Genomic DNA, 13,291 nt, shown 5'->3' with positions numbered 1-13,291 from the left:
CTGAACTTTGAGCTTCATGAATTTTGGAAAACACAAATGTGAGTGTTGAGGTTCATTTCAGAGATGAAGCCAGTGCAATCCACTTGTTAAGAAGCAGCCCGTGGTATATAGTCCTTCTGAAATTTAGCAGTGGAGGTTGGGAGCCCTGATATGGAAACGCCCCACCCTTTCAGTAGAAAGCGTATCAGAAGCTGATGATTCCAGCCTCTTCTGCCAGGTATAGTCTTGTTTATTTGTTTTTAACATGAGGAAGCATTAAATCATGGGGTTCCCCCCCTCCCCACTCAAATTCTGTGGTGGGAGCGCTTAACACTTTTTTCCCTTTTAATGTACAGTTTGGTTCTTAGTAATCACAGCATTTTCCCACCAGGCAACCTGCCTTTGCTAAAGTGTCGCAGCAGGGATACAGACGCAACTGCTTCAGTGTTTATTTTTGTAGTCAGGGAAAGGGTAATGTTACTTTTTTGTAGTGAGAGAACAACCCATATTCCTTATTCAGATCATCAGGTCAGGTGTCAGTTTTGTTAATGAAGTTCAAGTGAAGGTGTTAAGAGTGCCAAAGCAAAAAGCGGAGACATAAGCTTGGCTTAGGGTCCTGGTGCAGTGAAGGAAAATGAAAATAGTCCCCCAGTCCCTTTATATCTGTCAGCAGCGCTCTGATTTGCTGCTGCGCCAGGCTGCTCACTGCTCCAGAAAGGATTACACAGCTGTGCTGGAGCTGGAATGCAGGGCGGGGGTGTGCGCGTCTTTTTGACAAGATGCTTTTGTGGGAGCAATGCGGCACAGTGGCTGAGAAAATACCGCCGCATGGGCAGAAAGAGGCCCCTGAGGACCCAGCCCGGGTGTGAATTATTCATGTGCACCAGTGTGAAAGCAATAAAATAATATTAAAATTGAAATATAAACATACATCATGGTAGATTTGTGCATGTAAAGAGGTGGGCGAGGGAGAAGGAAATGTGCCTGCTGTTGAGCTGAGGCATTGCAGAGAGACTGGGGGAGGGAGAACCAGAGAGAGACTTTGTGGCCAAGTGACAGTAAAGCAGCTCTGGGTGTTGCTCTCTGAGGACTCCCCGTTCCCCCTTTTCTCCTGGAGCCTTCATGGGGTGTGCCTACATTAATAACACCAGTTGCAGCAAGAGAATCTATGCTTGGATTAAGTACTCCCAGAGGGATCCTTCCCTTTGGGAGTGACAGAAACATTTTGTATCCGGGAGGTACACTCCCCCCCCCCTTCCTTCTCTCAAGCAGAATCATGTTAGTCAAACCATGAGAGCGTATCTTCAGTTTCTCAGGGGTGTGTTGTGTTACTGTTTCTAGGCAAATTTTATATGCCACCAAGATTTGCTTACAATTTAACTATGTTAAGCTTTTGTAGCAAATGTCCTTAAAATGCCACCAGAGTCTGCTGTTGGCAAAGCTACCCCTTTGGAACAGCAACTTGAAGCTTGTTTTCCAGTCTGGCTGACTGCAAGGTCCACTCATGTTCAGATGGGTGTCAGAATTTGCCTGTTGAAGACTGGAGATACGAGGTGAAGAAGGAAATAAAGGGCAGGACAGAGTTGCTATTTGCATGATGGAGAGCTGCCCTGTAGAAAACCAGACTACATGTCCATTGTTTTCACTGACCTGGGGCTCTACCACTGAGCTATGACCTCTTTCTTCAAGAAAAGGAGCTCTTTGCCCATGCCTTAAGAGGCACGATAAGGGACAGTGTTCTGCCTGAGCCTCTGAACCTTACAATGTCTGTGACAGCAGTGTCTCACACTGAACATAACTGACCTATAGAAAGAACTCTGTGAACTGAAAACAGAGTCATTGTATGTACCCTTGTTAACTATGAAAATCCTTTAATAAAAACTGGGGAGGAAACTGTTCAATGTCCCCTTACCTGTGCTTTGATGAATGCCCGTCAGGCCTTGCTCAATTCAAAATATGGTGCCTGTTCAATATTATTTGCCAACCAGCATTTTGAATGGATCAAGGGCAACTTTGGCTCCATTGGCTGGCTTACTCCTGTATTAATCAAACCACAGGCAAAGGGTTCTTAACCACTTCTTTCATTGATGCTTGGAAATGACCTCTATTTTTGTAGTCCGGGAAAAGGAAATGTTAATTTTTTGTAGTGAGAGACCAACCCATGGCGATTAAGAATCTTCTCCAAGAGACCGACAGGGAAACTTTGATAGAAGTGTTCTTTTCCCTCCCTCCACACCCCACACCCTAGTTGTAAGCTATTGGACGCAGTTGCACAGCTGCATAGTCCTCTCTATACATTGCAGGGGCCAACTTTGTCCTGTGCTATCTCTTTGCATATAGTTCCCACTGTGATCCATATGAGTCAGACAGGGCAATAGTGGGTTTGTTGATGCAGCTTTATTGCAGCTTAGACCACAGTAGACTAGCACCCTGCTTCTCCAAGTGAGTGTCTTGCCTCCCTTCCCTCCCTGGGAACACACTCAGGTGCCTTTTTTAATTACTTTGGGGGGGGGGGGACTATTGGAAAGCTGTTCGATACAAATCCCTTAAGCTACTGTTGATGGAGGCTCTGGGGAGAGCTCCAGCCCAGCCAGGAACCTGAAACACGGGCACCATCTGTGGTCTGCAGCTCTGTAGCCAAATTACATTCTGGGATCTTTCTTTCTGTCCTCTGCTATTTTTCATTAAGCGAATTGGGTTTGCTGGAAATCGCCCGGCCATAAATATTCTCTCCCTGTTTGGCGCTGGTGGGTTATTATTGCTTGTTTTTCACTGCAGAGCAGAAGGTGGTGCCCTGAACTCTCTCTCTGAAATGAGAAAATGGGAGGAGGGGACAATCCTCCAGCAAAGGAGTGGGAGCTTGGCAAGGGAGAGCCTTCCCCTTCTCTTCTCCTCTCCTGCCTGCTTCACTTTCAGAGCCATAAATATTTTCAAAAAAGAGCCAAGACAGCCACCTCCACATTGGTTGGTTAACTTTAAATCTGTATGTGCAAATATGTGTCCCACCCCATTGCCTCTTCGGCTTCTCTGGCCTACAGCCACTGCCTCCGAATCTGTCTTGCCTGGGCATTCATTTCTCATCAATGGCTCACATCCCCTCCTGTCTTTGGGACTGTGAGTTTGCTCCCAATACACACTGGCATCTTAGTCCCTTGTCTTTGCCCTCCATTTTGCCACCCTTATTTCCTACATGCCTCTGCCGCCACCTCCCATTATTCAAGTCTATTCGCAGCTCCTCCTGGACCTAAGTGTAGGCAAGGTTTTTCACTTTCTGCTTAGGGGCTATTGTCTTCAACCTTAGCAGGCAGTGCTTGTGCATATTCCATGTCCTCACAGCAGTTCAGTCAGAACAAGAGGGACTTGGAGATGTTTATGGGAGGCAGCCAGTGTTAGAAACAGATATGAAAGCTAGGAGCATGGGTGCAACAATGGAATGTCTAGGTGTGCTTTTTCATAACTAGAATACAAAGCTGAAAATGAATGAACTGCAGCTAAAATATTATGTTCATTTTCACATGGTCTAGCCCACCCCCCTAACATTCTTAAGAGGGTCACTTCTCCAGTCTTCAGAGAGTAGCTGGAAGTGGGGAGGCAGAAAAAGGCCCTCCTTTCCTTCCACTCTGCAGTTCTAATCTGAAATCTTAGGCCCAGAGCTCAGAAACTGCTTGCGCTAATGAAGTTCCTCGTCGCGAAATGCGCCTAGAACAATGGGAATTTTGTTTGTTTTTTTATAAGATATTTATTAAAGTTTCAGCATATTACAAAAATAAGAGAAAATAGTAAAAGAAAACAACAAAAAACAAAAATGAAAATACAAAATAAAAACAGTTAAAAACAAATCAATCTTTCCATATCCTATCATTCATTTGCTTGTTTCCCTGACCTCCTCACACCTCCCTTTTTTGTATTCCAGTTCAATTAGTTAGTTCAGCAATTCCTTTCCTAACAATGGGAATTTTGAACACTGGTGGCAGCCAGTTTGGGGTATGTGGAATGTAATGCAGTTCTGTTGGTACATCACCACCTCTTCCTTGTAACATTAAACTGATGGGTGTCTGGACTTTGTTTTTCAGTGCACGTGCCGGAAAGACATGGTGAAAATCTCTATGGATGTTTTTGTACGGGTCCTCCAACCTGACCGATACGACTTATGGAAACAAGGGAAAGACATCACTGTCTTGGACCACATGAAACCTACGGCTCTAACCAGCCCAGAGCTAGAAACCTGGAATCAGACGAAGAATGCCCTGAAAGCAAAGATGCTGCGCAAGTAAGAGGGTCCTTTTGTGCCCACTTCTTGTCTGCTTGCTTAGAATGTCCAAAGTTGCTCTGGAGAGACCACAGGAGTCCTGATGTCACTGCTGAACTGTCAGAGAAGAAAAATAACATTGCTTCCAGTTTGGAGGGCAGGCCCAAGCAGCGGCATAGCTAGCCAATCAGGTGCCCGGTGTGGCGTGTGTGTCCTGCAGCCAGGGGCGGGGTGAGCTGCCCATGGGGGTGGGGCAAGCCAAGGCAGGGTGCTCTGCGTGGAGCCTCTCCGCAGCCTCCCCCTCAGCTGTAGGGCAGCTGAGGCGGTGGGCAGACACAAGCCCCACGCTGCTCGAAAAAGCAGCACAGAGTTTGCAGGCAGTCCGCCTGCTGCCTCCCCCTCGGGAGAGACGCGTGGCTCAGGCATGCTGCAGGCCCCACAGTGTGGCGCCCAGTGCCCCCCGCCTCAGCTAGCTACCAGTGGCTTAGGAAGGGGGGTGCGGTGGGTGCGGAAGTTACTTTTTTTAAAAAAAGTTGCCATTTTGTCATCCCCCTCAGTGATGACACCTGGGGTAGCCTGCACCCACTGCACCCCCCTTCCTGTGCCACTGGGCCAAAGGAGGAATATTGTGACACGACCTTACTAAACATGATCCTCTCTTGTGGGGAAGAGTTTTGTCCAATGGAGTCACATAGATACAGTGATAGGGCATGCCCCCTCTCCCCCCGCCACCTGCTCAGCAAACCCAATATCTGCAAGAGTACCTGCTATTATTTGATTTTTTTCTTTTGAATCATAGAATCTTAGAGTTGAAAGGGACCCCAAGGGGCCATCTAGGCTAACCCCCTGCAATGCAGGAATCTCAGCTAAAGAATCCATGACAGATGACCACCCAACCTCTGTTTAAAAACCACCACCTCTCGTGGGAGTCTGTTCCACTGTTCAAACAGCTCTTTCTGTCAGAAAGTTTTTCCAAATGTTTAGTTGGAATCTCCTTTCTTGCAACTTGAAGCCATTGGAATGCTGCCTTCAAAACTCTCCCTCCCACTTCCTGCTGACTTTCAACTGTGGTAGCTTTTTTGTGTCATAGAAAACACCCCACAAGTTTTGCAGTCTTTTGTGCCAGCCTTTAAAATATCTACAGTGATGGGCCTTTATATAAAATGGCTGCGTAATTCAACTTTTTTCTGAATTAGATAGCATATTTTTTGTGTGTTTCTGCTTTCTGGAAGAGAACAAACCTTACATGGGTGGGTTGCAGGCTAACACCTAATTTATGACAATAGAATGCTGCTTCTGTTGTTTTTAGTTTCCCCCCCTCTCCATTCCAGTGTAAAAAATATAGTTCCTTATCGTACTCCCTCAAATCCTTTCATAATTTTGAAATATCCCTGTCAGGTCATTTAATGTTGACATGTCTGACTTGAGCTGCGCTCGCTTGCTCTTGCGTTTTAGATGGCTATCGAGTGTCAAGCTTATTTGCCACACTCAATTTATTATACCAGTCAGGATTCAGTTTCAGAATCCTAGTGCGGAGATCTTGATACAGCCAGGGCTGTGTGTATATTCTCCACTTCTGTACACTTTATGTTAGCATAGAGCGGACTTATCTGTCATAGAGTTTAATATCCTGAGAACATTTCCCTCCCAGTTTGAGTATTCATTTTTGAAACAAGTTTCCAGCCCTTACTATTGCAGAAGAAGGCTTGGGATGCCTTTGTGCCTTTCTCCATTCCCCATTCCATTATTTCTTCCAGTTGCTCCAGTGGTGGATTTCACTGCCCCTACTAAAAAACAGCCCAAAGGTCTTATGTCCTCTAAAGCTATTAAAAAAACCAAAACCAGTATGGGAGTTAGTTCTGTTTTTACTAGGATCGGTTTACATTTCTTCAATAGATTGTGACATACAGGGTACCTACATCTAGAAAGTGTCCTAATCTCTACTGAGATTCTCCATTTAAGCCTGGAACAGCTTGGAGAGTGCTTCACATACATGGTGCACTCAGTTCAGTAGAGGTCATAGAGATGCAGTTCCCAGAGTTCTGGATACCTTGGATGAAACCTCCCTAGGAAGTACAGTGGTACCTTGAGTTACAAATGCTTCATTTTACAAACTCCGCTAACCTGGAAGAGTTACCTCAAGTTGAGAACTTTGCCCCAGGATGAGAACGGAAATTGTGTGCTGGTGGCGCAGCGGCAGCAAGAGGCCCCATTAGCAAGAACAGTTTCATATTAAGAACAGACCTCCGGAACGAATTAAGTTTGTAACTAGAGGTACCACTGTAATGTGAAGCAGGCAATGGCAGAGAGGACACCATCTGTACCAGGATGTGCACAGGCTTCTAGGCCCCATCACACTTCAGAAGACTATGCAGTGTTGGTAATTTTGTGTGTGTGTGTGTGTGTGTGTGTGTGTGTGTGTGAGAGAGAGAGAGAGAGAGAGAGAGAATTTAAGATAGTTGTCTGCTTAATTAGTCCTTTTGTAAAGGATTCACGGCAAATCTGATGCCTGACTTCTAAATGGTCACCACAGTGGAATAATGACTATTAGTGAGGTACAAATGTTATCCTCTCTCTTTTCTCCCCTCCTGCCCCACCCTCAACTTAATGCACTTTGCTCTCTTAGCCTTTCCTCCTCCTCATTATTTTGGTAGCTCTCTGTTATGTCATTTGTCAATTGTCAGCAGCAGCATTCCAGTGCTTGCTCTCTGTGGTCGTTATGCCTCATGAAGCAGCTTATGCTCTCAGTCCAGCTCCAAGCGTGCTCTGCATATATGTATGTCATGCTTCCATCACTTACCGCTGCAAATTATTTGCTAGCTAGCATAACCTCACAGGTATAATCACCTTTTACTTATTTTAATTTTTGCTTTTGCTTCTCCTGCTCCTTCCTGCATTCCTCACCCTCAACCCTCTCTTGCTTAAAAATGTTTTATGGTTTTAAACCGAAATGCATTTTCTCTGCTCGGGCAGACTACCATGCTAGCAAGACCATTTTTTCTGCTTGGAAACCTTGTTAACTCTAAATCAGCAATCCTATCATGTCTGCTCCTGGCAGAGTAGAGGATGGTTGGCTGAGGATCCAGTTTTTCAAGTTGCCTTTAATCGTCCCTTCCTCATCCTCTAGCAGGGCACACAGGCCCTACTGTCAGCTGAGCATGACCTGCTGGGAACCAGGGCTGGAAAAATCCCAGGCACCTGGGTGTCTGGGCTGCCAAGAAAAGAGAGGAATTTTAACAGATTTTCCCTGCCCTGTGCAGACCTGGTGCCTGACAACTAGATATTGCAGGCTCCTAAAAAATGTGTGCTGGCACCTAAGAAATTTGCATTACTTTCCCATCTCTGCCAGGAGCCATTTGTCGCACTGCCCTTGACTCTTATTTATCAAGCCTGTAGCTGATTTTGTCCCCAAATCTGCCTAACTTAGTGAAGGTGTTGGCTTGAAACATGGCTGCTATTTACATAACGGTTAATTGATTGTGGCTAAAGCTAATTGGTCAACAGAGTGGATTGTCAATAGAGAGCAGTGATCCCATTCCACAGACTTTCATTGGATTTGAAGGTTTTTATAAATGGCTTGTTCTGCCACAAGAGATGAAACCAAGTGTATGTGTGTGTCTCCTGCTCCACCCCCCACCCACCCCAAATCAAGCTTGCTTTAGGAAGAAAGCAGCCTCTACATGAGGAAGTTTAGTGGTAACACTGTAGGGGAAGAACCAAATCCTTCTAGGATTATGCTGCCCTTTCTAGAAAGCTGTGTTATAGAAACCATTGGTCAGTTTATCTTAGTACGGGCTACCCTAACTGGCATCAGCTCTCCAGAGATTCGGGCAGAAGTCCTTTCCTAGCCTTACCTGGAGATGGTGGGGATTGAACCAGGGGCCTTCTGCAGGTCAAGTACTTGCTCATTCACCACGTTATTTGTAGCTCTTTTCCCTTAGCTGCTTCTTACCTTTCACCTCTGTATTCTGCCTAGTCCTATATGACTAAATCTTGCATTAGAATATTGGCCAAAATAAAAAAATCCTTCCAGTAGCACCTTTAAGACCAACTAAGTTAGTTCTTGGTATGAGCTTTCGTGTGCAAGCACACTTCTTCAGATACACTGAAACAGAAGTTGCCAGATCCTTCTATATAGTGAGAAGGTGGGGAGGGGTATTACTCAGAAGGGTGGTGGGAATGGGAGATAGCTGAGATGAGCCTGCTGACGACTCTTAACGACTGTAATAGGTCTTACAGGAAAAGGCAAGGGGTGAGAAGGGGTGAGAATATTGGCCAAAACAGCTTTCCAAGGAGATCCCAAAAGTTACAGCAGCTGTGCTGGTTGGATCCAGAGGGAGGAAACCTCCAGGTGCACATACACACACAAAGTTCTTTATTGTTCAAGAATGCCCCTGAGAGAGAACTCTGTTAAAAATGCAATCAGCTCGGTAAAAACTTATTCTTGTATATTAGAGGGGTCCCCCTTCTTTCTCCTGCAGTTGGTTCTTTCCTGCAAAGCAGGACTGTGCCTTACCCCAGTTGGAGTTGACCTGCAGGCAAGAGGGCATCCAGCAGTGGCTCAGGTTTCCGAGATCTATTTTACTTGTGACTTATTTCAAGGTGCCAACAACGGCCACGAGCAAGACCTTGAGCAGAGAAATAGGCTGTAGAGCAGAGCAAGGGTATTGTTATTGTTATTGTTATTGTTATTAAAATGTCTATACCACCCTTCACCTGAAGATCACAGGAAAGTTTACAATCTGAGATAGGAAACCAGAAAAGACATGAAGGATTGTTTCGTTGCATTTGTGTTTATTATCTTGCCTTTTCTTCCCTGATGGGTTCCCAGCTGGTCTCCTCCTCTCAGGCACTAACCAGATCTGGACCTGCTTAGCTTCCACAAGGCACCTGCATTGTGTGCCTTGGATATGTTGTACTGTCTGGTCAGTGAGAGGCCAGACAGTGGAGGTTAGTTTTTACAGAAAGGATATCTGTATAGCTTATCCAATTTGATGTCATGGATGTGGGAGAGGTTTGTCTTCCTCGGCTAAAGGATCCAGATATGATCCAAGTGTGCAGCTAGACAGAATACACTCCTGTTCATGTCAAGAGGGTCAACATAGGAGTCATCCATGGAGTGCTGGACTTGTAGGTATTTTCAGCAGTCTATGAGAATGTCTGTAACTGGCGGTTCCTCAGGGTCTTGGCTAAGTTACCCCGTTTATTCTCAGCAGTGGTGAGATTGACAAGTAGCCTTGTTCACATTACTTTTGGATAACATGAGTCTACAGACCTGGATTGTGATGCATAAGGCAGTGTAACTTTATGAAAGTGAAGCATGCAGCTCCTGATTTCTACTTGTAGAGATGGGGTTAAACTAGCTGAAGTTTGCTCCAAATTTTTCTGCAAGCAATCTCCCCCCCCCCCCCCAGTCGCTAAAAATATAGCCCCCAAACATCTGGTTATTAATTGGGAGACTTTGTCACTTCCCTTCTGAGGGAGCATTGCAACTTCTCCTGAATCTTAGTGAAACAAAATTCCAAGACTTGGGTTCCACTGGTGGGTTCCTGCTAACAAATTGTCTTGTAAGTGTGAAGTAAACTCACTTGGAGAGGGACCATATGGCTCAACTCTGGTCATTAGTAATTCCTCTGCTAGTGTCTGCCTTTCTGGGTTTTTCTTTTTTTCTTTTTGGACGTAGAGCATTTCTCTACCTAGCCCCCACATCACTTCCAGCCGGTTGGGCTTGTTGCCTCATTAAAAGTTCCCATTAGCTGTGTTCTGCTGTGACAGAATTAATGTTTCCCGCCCCCACCACCGACAGGCTGTAAAAGGTGTGGAACTTGGGCGGTAGGTTTTGGATTATTTAAAGTTGCCTTGAGTTGCTGTGTGCTATATTGGTAGTGGCTGAGAAGAGAGTGGAGAGGGGACCACAATATGTGGGGGCTCTTCTTTCTTTCTTTCTTTCTTTCTTTCTTTCTTTCTTTCTTTCTTTCTTTTAAGCCACATCTGTTTGCTGAAACCAATGGCATGCAGGAGACCAGAGGCATGGGGACACTTAATGGGTTGAAAGCAACAGGAAGCAACTTAATTAACAGAGATGCATGCGCACACATGCTCACACATATACATACCCAGAGGTCGGGGAGAGAGTATTTACAGACAGGTGTTGGTAAATTTTGTTTCTGTGCTTCAGAGAAGTTTTTTCAACTTTAAAAAAAAAAATCCTTCAGAAAGATGTTTGTTACGAACACAGTTGTGTCGCCTCTTGGCTGTCACTTGTGTCTGCATGTAGGATGTTTGCTTCATCAGAAACACCGAGTAAAGGCAACATTGCTTCCTGCAAAAAAACTCAAAACCCGCACAATTTTGGCTGTATGAGGCAGCTGTTGTTGCACAAGGAGATAGAGAGGAAGGGAAGGGACATTTTATGAGCTCTGGGGATCCAGGACTACAACTGATTGTTTTGTTATGTTATGTTTTGTTATTTATTTATGAAAATTACAGAGAAAGAATAAATTAATAATTACACCTCAATAAAGAAAAAGAAAAGGAAAAAAAGAAAAAATACAATAATAAAGGGGGCGGGAATTAATGAGATACACAAAATTGTTCAAAGGATACAAACCATAATTTGAGTATTCTATACAAAAGGCTCCCAGAAAGAAATTATATTTATATTTCTTCTTATCTTTCTTCCCTTACATTCACTTGCTTTCTGTTCCAGTAAACCTGTTTGAATCCCTGTTATGTTAGTTGACTTCCCTCTCTCTCTTTGAGGCTTCGACACTTCTCACTGGTTACCAACAATCTGCATTCCTTTATTCAAATCAATTTTTTCCCATTAGTTATGAAACTGATAATTTTGGAGCATTTTTAAAAATTTGCTTTAAAAATATATATACAGTACAAACATTCTTCCAGACTTTAATACCATCAATCTGTATTCCTTTATTCAAATCCATTTTTTTCCATTAGTTATGAAACTGATAATTTGGGGGCATTTTAAAAAATTTGCTTTTAAAAAATATATACAGTACAAACATTCTTCCAGACTTTAATATCAGGATGTTCCATGCCTTTATTTCTGATCTTTATTCATCCCTTAATACAGGGATGTTGGGGGCTGGACTATATGGGGGGGGGGGAATGAATTCCTATGCCCCACAAATAACCCAGAGATACATTTTAAATAAAAGCACACATTCTACTCATGTAAAAACATGCTGATTCCTGGATCGTCCGCATGCCAGATTTAGAAGGCGATTGGGCTGGATCCAGCCCATCGGCCTTAGTTTGCCTACCCATGCCTTAATATGGCCTGTTTTTCAGCCAAGACTGGGTCACCCTGCATCGTTGATTTGAAACCTATTCTGTTCTGTCTTCATGTACACAGAGGGTGATTATACCCATTAACAAAGCTCCGCCCTCTCCATCTTCAGGCCTGTTGCTGAGACTGGTGGACTGAGCTGTGCATACATGGGGTCCTTCTGAGCACATTAGAATCCCCCCCATTTGCGCCCACTAAGGGTCTTCAGAAAGGTTTTCTTCATATGTTTGCTCTGACCTGTTGCCTGGCTCGTTACAATGTTAGCTATCCTGATCTCGCTTACGAAATTGTCGCAAGGATTTATAGAGTACCTGTGGCCCACTCAAATTGTGTCCAAGAATTGGCAGACGCAGCAATGGAGAAAGAGAAAGTGATATTTTATTGCTGAGCAATAATGACCCAGTGGAATGATTTCCAAAGACTGGGCCCCGAAGCCCTAGCACAGTAAGGCTTTATACCTGAGTACATACATCCTAAAACATGACATAATCGTATATAATTGCATATGGCAGCAAAAATCGAACCAATGAGCACATACATAAGCCTTTCCCCTGACCATGTAAAGAATACTCCCCAACTTCTTCTTTCCTCAGATGGTACATCAGCCTGACCTTTTCCCCAATTTACAATAATAAAGAGGAAAAGAAACTTAATTTTGTCCGTTGATAATACGGACAACCCCCACACAGCATCTGCTTCTGTCTAGAACATTGTGGTTAGCGTTTTCCTGTTTTTAGCTGCTGAGGAGCTTGCCTGGACAGAGGAAAGTGCCAGCACATCAGATTTATTGCTTCCTACTATGTTAGCGAGATGTTGAGTACATTAGAAGAACAAGGGGGAGAGAAATGGGGCAGAGGTCATTTTTGGATTTCTAAAATCTAAGCATTTAGCTCTGCAGATTCAAAATCAGTTAGATACACGGGTATATAAGAATCATCATAAAGATAGATGGTTATATATGGATATATATGGATAGATGGTTATATAGAAATCATAAGGGTAAAATTCATCCAGGTGATCCTGCTACAAAATTGCTTCCAAGCAATTGCTTTCCTTCCTCCGCCAGAGCCTTTCCTTTCATGAGGCATTACCATTTCTTTCCCTTCCCAAATCCAGGGCTAACAGAAAACGAAGCCAATCCCGAAGGCATAAGACACAGGATCAAAAGTTGCTTGGGGATGCCATGGGGATGGAGACTGCCTTGGATGAGGTGAAGGTGAAGGAGGAGCCGAGGAGAGTCCCAAGTTTGGATGAAGAGGACAAAAACAAAGCCTTGGATGGCAAAGAGGGTAAGGCTTATTGGACATTATAGAACTCTATATCATGAGCATCTAAGCTCTCATTAAAAATGTTTCTTGTCCCTCTAGATCAGGCTTACATTTTAGCACTCACCTGCTAACCAGAGTCGACAAAGAATTGCCTGGTGGAGACAGGGACCGAGTGCTCTATCTCTCCCAGCGCAGAAATGTCATGAGCTGCTGGAAAAAGAGGCTTTGCTGTCTCTCTTCAGCAAGTGAGTAAATAGGACACTGGAGTTTTCGGAAGACTTCACGAGCATAATGCCAACGGACTTTGTAAGCAAGCCTTGACTATGTTTATGCCCTACTTTTCAGCCAAGATGGCCTCCCAAAGCAACTTTAAATTAAGTTCCACACAAAGATACAATATAATTAAGGATATGTTGGTGGTGGCAGGGGGGACCATTTCTTATGGCTCTTGGCAGTGGATATCACAGTCCAGGTGCCAGACTC

The 13,291-nt window shown here is 44.3% G+C and overlaps 1 protein-coding gene across 3 annotated transcripts in view; it reads left to right on the top strand.

Annotated features, from left to right (window-relative positions):
* The window catches only part of KDM4B (lysine demethylase 4B), a 180,834-nt gene that overhangs the window by 113,062 nt on the left and 54,481 nt on the right, over positions 1 to 13,291 (top strand). For all 3 annotated transcript variants that reach the window (XM_080988779.1, XM_080988780.1, XM_080988781.1), the window contains exons 9-10: positions 4,053 to 4,249; positions 12,657 to 12,829. In XM_080988779.1, the coding sequence (XP_080844905.1) occupies positions 4,053 to 4,249; positions 12,657 to 12,829 (370 nt within the window). The remainder of the gene's footprint in view (positions 1 to 4,052; positions 4,250 to 12,656; positions 12,830 to 13,291) is intronic.

The sequence above is a fragment of the Podarcis pityusensis genome, assembly GCF_964106645.2.
Source record: "Podarcis pityusensis genome assembly, chromosome: 18".
NCBI lineage: Eukaryota > Metazoa > Chordata > Lepidosauria > Squamata > Lacertidae > Podarcis > Podarcis pityusensis.
The sequence above is the reverse complement of the archived record's forward strand: the minus strand, read 5'-3'. Positions and strand labels throughout refer to the sequence as shown.